The sequence below is a fragment of the Polistes fuscatus genome, unplaced genomic scaffold (genome assembly GCF_010416935.1).
Source record: "Polistes fuscatus isolate 324 unplaced genomic scaffold, CU_Pfus_HIC Scaffold44, whole genome shotgun sequence".
NCBI lineage: Eukaryota > Metazoa > Arthropoda > Insecta > Hymenoptera > Vespidae > Polistes > Polistes fuscatus.
This window is the reverse complement of record NW_025113123.1, coordinates 95,810-103,047: the sequence shown is the minus strand read 5'-3', so window position 1 is coordinate 103,047 and position 7,238 is coordinate 95,810. Positions and strand designations below refer to the sequence as shown.

At 34.3% G+C, this 7,238-nt stretch overlaps 1 protein-coding gene across 1 annotated transcript; it reads right to left on the bottom strand.

Annotated features, from left to right (window-relative positions):
- Positions 1-558: 558 nt before the first annotated feature.
- Positions 559-1,593, bottom strand: LOC122521624 (histone-lysine N-methyltransferase SETMAR-like). Its single transcript, XM_043642468.1, has one exon. It carries the CDS (start codon positions 1,591-1,593, stop codon positions 559-561), a length of 1,035 nt encoding a protein of 344 aa, XP_043498403.1.
- Between the last annotated feature and the right edge of the window lie 5,645 nt (positions 1,594-7,238).

The window sequence follows — 7,238 nt, the reverse complement described above, 5'->3', positions numbered from 1 at the left end:
CGCAATAAAATTATTTACGATAAAGCTAATATTAAAAGAACTGATAGATTTATAATTAAATTAACACGAAAATTATTTTGCAAACGCGGCTGCTGTAAATTGCAACAATCTAATCTCATCAATATCATATCCTGATGATAACTATATAAAGGCTGCTCTATTTAAAGGATTCATTCCTTCTGATGCCTTCCTTTATCTTGATAGGTTTGGTATGATTCAAAATATGAAAACAATTCCGTAGTTGTATTATGTTTCAAGGTATAGAGCCAAATAAGTTAATCGTAACTGACACACACACACAATTACCAACTTGAGTTTGTAACTGCGCTTCTGAGTTGGGATATCGTTATGACACGAGAGTCCCTTGGCGAGACATTCAAGAAATGAAAAAGTTAAATTATACTTACTATTGGTGGTTTTAAGACCGAATCAAACCCCAATAAAAACTGGTGTGTGTACTTATCTACGGACGTTTGAAATTAAATTAGGGGGACCGGAAAGTAATGTCGTTTTCTTACGCTAAATACAAACACATACATTTTTAACGAGTCTTTATTTTTAATCAATGATGTATTCCCCATCATTGTCAATAACCTTTTGCCATCTAGTGAGTAAATTTTCAATCCCTGATCGATAAAAATTAATTGGTTTTTCGGCAAAATATCTAGAGATGGCATTTTGGATATCATCCAAATTTGCAAATGTTTTGCCACTTAAAAAGTGTTGCAGCGCTCGGAATAAGTGGAAATCCGATGGTGCAACATCGGGCGAATATGGTGGATGAGGCAGCACCTCCCACCCCAATTCATTAATTTTTTCTAGAGTTCGCCTTGCGCAGTGCGGTCTTGCATTGTCATGTTGGAGAATGACGCCTTTTCGGTTGACAATCGCTGGCCACTTTTGAATTAAAGATTGATTGACTCGCTGCAATTGTTCGCTGTAGAGGTCTGCAGTAACAGTTTGTCCAGGTTTCAGTAATTCAAAATGAACAATGCCGCGAATACTCCACCAAACACACAAAAGCGCTTTTTTGGGGTGTAAACCTGGCTTAGCAGTACTCCGAGGGATTTCATTTGGAGAGAGCCACTGCCTTTTGCGTTTTGGGTTATCATACAGGACCCATTTCTCATCTCCTGTGATCAAGCGATCAAAAAACGCTTCTGTGTTGTGTCGTTGAAGCAATAAGTTGCATGTGATTGATCGGTTAGCCTTATTCTGTTCGGACAGATTATGCGGGACCCAAACACCTGCTCTGCTTACTTTCCCAATCTGCTTCAAATGTTCTTGGATGGTCGACCAAGGTTGGTTGAGACTGTTTGACAATTCCTCGATCGTCTGACACGGATTTGCTTCCACTTCCGCCCTTAACACGTCGTTGTCTAACGCTGATGGTCTTCCTGATCGATACGAGTCGGAAAGATCAAAATTACCCGATTTGAACTTGGAAAACCACCTTTGGCATTTACGAATGTCCAGTGCATTTGGATAAACATCGCAAATGTTTTTGGTAGCAACTGTTGCGTTATTTCCCTTGCGAAACTCAAAGAGCATGCAATGCCGGATGTGTACCTCTTCTGGTATTTGGCTGGCCATTTTACCCAAAATTACAAAAAAAATTGTAATTCAATTGTCTATAAGTAAAGAAATCACTATAACCTCACAATGTCTTTGGTACGCCTCTGAACCAAACAATGAGCTGACAAATGACAATCAAGTATTGGTATGCGCAGAAACAACATTACTTTCCGGTCCCCCTAATACTTCTTCTGCGTAACAAAACATTTTTGTTCGCAGCCTATATGCCTTACAACGTTCCGCGTTTGTTTGTCATGGATACTTTCTTTCGGATACATTTTTATAACGATAGTAATAGGCATTACACTTCTCAGAACCAGTTTTAAAAATCTCGGAAACTGAAACAAAAATATAAATGTATACTGATAATGATCAAAAAGCTGCAAAAGATTATAGTTTAATAAGAATTATTGTAGAAAATAATTTATAAATAACATGCATTCTTTTTTTAATTCTTTTGATAGATTACTAATGCACATGGTTTCTTCCCAGTGTGAATAAAAAGAAGGAGTCTTCCAAAATCTTTTATAATTTCAGTGTCATCAGCTTTTTCTTATCATTGTTGAAAATAATGCGCACTCTCTTCCAGTAAAATAATTGATCATCTATGCAAAGAGAATAAGTTTTTTAATGCTTTGAATAAATATTTTTCATGAGAATTTTAAAGAGAATTATAATATTTGATTCTTTCAGAAGCAAGATTATTATATTTACCTTTTAAAAGATTCATGTCTTGCTTATTCCTTGTAACTATGGTTAAATTATATTTGCATAATAATTCACATGAAATCTCTCTACGAAGGAGACATTAGTTAAAAGAAATTTTTACATCATTAACCATTGGAAAATGAAATTTATACGCATAGATCCGTTGCTGGAATGGAGTATTTTTCTTGGATGTATTATGGTCTTTGATTGGAATAAAAAATGTAGAGCTGCATACTTAGCTAATCCTAATTAAGAAAATAGTTTATGTTTGAAATATAAAAAATATAAAAAGAGAAGCAGAGCCCCATAAATTGAATTATAAAATAATATATTATATTAAATTTTTGTTACTCTGTAAAGTATTTTAACTGAACATAATATTACTATTCTACTTACTATTGTCTGTTATAATATCAGGATAAAGAGAACGATTTGTAACTCATCGGTATACTTAGATTAAAATCAGAGAATTGTCATTCTATGGTTAAAGTATGAAAAATCGCACAGCATATTATCCAGTTTATTCATTTTCAATCTAAATTGATGATCACTATAGAGAAGGAACAAAACGTAATAAAACTAAAAAATAATAATACATACCTCTCTCTCAGAGTTAACCTCAAAGAATTAATAAATAATAATAAATACCTCAATTAACCTCAAAAAAAACTTTGATTAGTAATATTCACAAATAATCAATGTTTTTGAAGATATTTTGAAAATATGCACAGTTTTATAATATCAATCTCCACCACATGTAATAACAATAATAAACCAGTGGAAGAATAGGACGAGTGTCTTTGTTAATGGATCCAGCAGGACGTACTCAGCAAAGGTTGGAAGAGTGTAGAGGCGCGATAACAACATTCCGATATAGATATTCTCATATTCTTACAAAGAAAGAATTTTCTCACTTCGATATTCTCGAAAGGATTGAGGCGCGTATTTCGAAAATATACGCTAAGAATTTACAATCTTTATGGATCGTACATAGATCGTTAACACGTTGAGTGTCACAAGAATTCTTAAGAAAATCCTCGTCAGGCCACGCTCGTTATTTAATATTGAAAAAATATCAGAATATAGATATCAGTTCACACTAAATGTAAGAGAGATAATACCGAATTACTTTATGCCGGTAATTTGAAATTGCTTCGCCCGCGAATCGTAAATACCGAAAGACGTTGATCACTTTCAGAAGTTTGTTTGATTGGGGTGCGCACATACCGCAAAAATTCACTCACATCATTTTTTCCCAAACGCGCCAAAATAAGTATAACTTTAAAAAATCCAAAGAGCACGTTAAAAAATTGCGAATTAACACTCTAGTTTTGTTTCGTATAGGATGTTTTTATTCTTTAGTTTGTTGTAATGTATAGCGATCTACATTTCTTCTTTTGTAAATAGTCTTTTTGATACCCCACCTCAATCCTACCTTCCTTCTGCTTATTCCTCTTTTCCTCTCTTGCTTAAGAGCCCATGGAAAAACGACACAACATATTTTATTAAAGTCCAAATTTAGTCCAGTCGATCTCTCATACTTACCATACATTAAAGGGAGATTAACTGAGCTCAGCGGCGATTCCTATGACGTCACTCAAGTAGCAAAGATACAAAATTTAGACCAATTTTAAAAACATTTTTATCAAGGCTTATATTTAGATATGTTATTATTTACCGTTATTATTACTCAAAAGAAAGAATGGCAGACGATTATAACGATTCCAAAGTTATGGCAGACACTTTTGAAACAAAATCAAATATCAAATGTACTTTAACAACTCTGAAATTTTAATATATTTTTTATTCTAGTATTAGTAGCTTACATTTTATACGGCAGACATTTTTTTCGGTAATAACATGTAAGCAGACAACAAAATCTTACCTCATGTACATGAGAAGATTTTTTGCTTGTATGAGTGTCGTACACGTTGATTGCATTTGTTTTTTCATTACCGTCCTCTGAGGGCGTACTGCTGTTCCTGACAAACTTTTCACAATTTTTTCAGTAAAGGTCATCTTAAGGTCTGAATGTTGCACACCGTTGAATTCGGTTTTTGAAGTTATATTTCTTTTGGCGCGTTAGGGAAAATGTAATGGGGAGTGATTTGGTTCCGAGCGTCTGGAAAAACGACACCATGAAGTTTGTCGGTATTTACGACGCGCTGCAAAACGATTTCAAGTTTACGGCATGAAGTTGTCTCTCTTCTTCTTCCCCTTTTTTACTCAAGCGGGTCACCCGTCCAAATACTAATCGTACTAAGCGCTGCTTTACTTAAATGGTCGAGCGAGAACTAATGCTGTAACCGCGCCATGGCCGTTGACGCATAAAGTAATTCGATATATCTCCCTTACATTTAATGTGGACTGATATCTATATTTTATATTTTTGAAGTTATTATTTTTATTCTTTCTTATATATATAATATATCGATGGATTGAAAATATTTTTCTTTTCTTTTTTGAAGTTATTTAGTCAACTTAATAGAAAAGAATAATTAGTAGCTTATCTACTCATATTTTCAATCCTCCTCCTTTTTACCTGGTCACGCTATAAATATATGTATATAATACGCTATAACGCTATAAATATATGTGGGATGCGAGCACCTCCAGGCCAAACACTTAAATAGGCGTTCGTGAGGAGATTGGACGGTGGGCCCTGGATAGCTCAATTGGTTAAAGAGCAGTCGCCCGGAAAGCGGAAGATCCGGGTTCGAGTCCCGGTCCAGTCTGTCCAACGGCCCAATATTTTCACGAATCATATAAATTGGGGGCTCAGCCGGGATGGAGGTTTGCTTTGTGTCACACTTCTACGACCGCGCAATTATTTGTGAAAAATAATTAAAATGAACATCTATGAAAGAGAGGTTAGGCCGACATAAGACGCACAGTGGCGACATGAACGATTGGCTGAAGAACTAGGCAAGGTTTTCCATCCTCGTGTAAGTTATACAGCGTTGGTGGTTAAGTCTGTATTAAAGATCGAGGTTGTATTGGGAATAGCACCCTCGTGTAAGTTATACAGCGTTGGTTTAAGTCTGTATTAAAGATCGAGGTATTACACAGGTTTTGGTTTGTCGGTTCGTTGGAAAAAAGATCTAATGACGAACATTCGGGGTCGAATGTAAAGTTGCGGGGGGTAGAGTGTGGGATGCGAGCACCTCCAGGCCAAACACTTAAATAGGCGTTCGTGAGGAGATTGGACGGTGGGCTCTGGATAGCTCAATTGGTTAAATAGCAGTCGCCCGGAAAGCGGAAGATCCGGGTTCGAGTCCCGGTCCAGTCTGTCCAACGGCCAGATTTTTTCACGAATCCTATATATATATATTTATATAAAAAATTAAATAACTTCAATAAATAAATGAGAATAAAAATATAATAGTAAAAGAAAAATAATCTTCTTCCATTAGAAAATATTATCGATCATCAAGCAGAGAAGAGGAACAGGTTTCTTTATCAACTATATTCTATGTAAAAATAAAATAATAATAATAATACTAATAATGTAATAATAATAACATAAATTAAAAAATAAACTAGGAAAATTAAAAAAAGTAACAAGGAAAATTAATAATGATAATAATAATAATATGTTATCATTGTGATAGGTAATATGTAATTAATTATAAAAATATGGAGAATTTAGCATGAAAGAATGGAAACTTATTGTGCAACATGAATTTTTTTTTATTGTTTCGAAGTTATACTTCTTTTTCAATACTAAATAACGAACGTAGCCTGACGAGGATTTCCTTCAGAATTCGTGAGACACTCAACGTAATTACAATTTATTTACCATTTATAAAGATTATAGATTCTTAGCGTATATTCGAAATACGCGGCTCAATCATTTCGAAAATATTGAAAATAAGGAAATTTTCTTAACGTCCTTCCCCACTTTTTAAATCGTTGCTAAGCACGCCCTGCAGGGCCTATTAAACAAAGCACTCGTCCAATTCTTCCACTGGACGCCTACGACGACACGTCTTAGATAAGCAGCAAAGAATTTACAAAGAAAGCGACGAACAAAGCGATTTAAGCTAGAAGCGAAATAAGAAAAGCATAAGTATTCCTTATACTTCCATAAACGAGGTGAACATTTTTGTTGAATCCGTATACAAGCGAAGCGAGCAAGAGGTGAGATAAGTGTTTAATTTTTTGTTAAAACCGCAATTCCTTAATATATTTAATTTATCAACCAGAGCTTTTATGCTACAAGACTTTTTGCCTGATGAGCCAATATAGTATTATACTTTATATTGATTTAACCAAGAGTTTTTTTTTTCTTATTTGTTGTTTTATTTTATTAATTTTTTTAATAATTGTATTTTATTTTTAAATTGTTCCTAATATCTTTATTTTGTTAAAGTTTTTATTGAAGTTATATTTTATGTTATTTACAAATGTAGAGTATATATTGGCATTCAGGAAAATTATAGTTATTTCATATTGAATACAATGAAGATGGAGAAGTAAATGTTGTGTGGCTTTAGTTTTCAGATTCACTAAATATTTGCCAAAAAATCGTACAAAAAGTTGTTGGACACGTTGCGATTTAAATTAATAAAACAATAGCGTCTGTTTCTAGCAATTATATACGTTACCAGAAAATGGTCGAATCCCTCCCAATGAGTTCTATTAAACAGTTTAACGCTGGAATGAGTGAGAAAGGACAGGATAGATAAATGAGCAAAACACTTTTACACGGCACAAAGCTACTTGCCTCGGCATAAAAACTCTCACGGAATTGAGAGAAATGCCGGGGCAAGAGAACTTTATTCAATAAACTGATGAAGCATACAATTACAAACAAAACGCTGAAAGAAATATATTAATAGAATAAACGACGCGAGGTACCTTTTGGTCGCACGCTAGAGAGCTCTCTTACCGTTCGCTTCCGACGCAAGACGACAATCGAACGCACGCGGTTTCTTATCGCACCTAACGATGGC

Coding starts and splice junctions, on each gene's coding strand:
- LOC122521624 (XM_043642468.1), bottom strand. CDS start 1,593: ATGGCCAGCCAAATACCAGAAGAGGTACACATCCGGCATTGCATGCTC.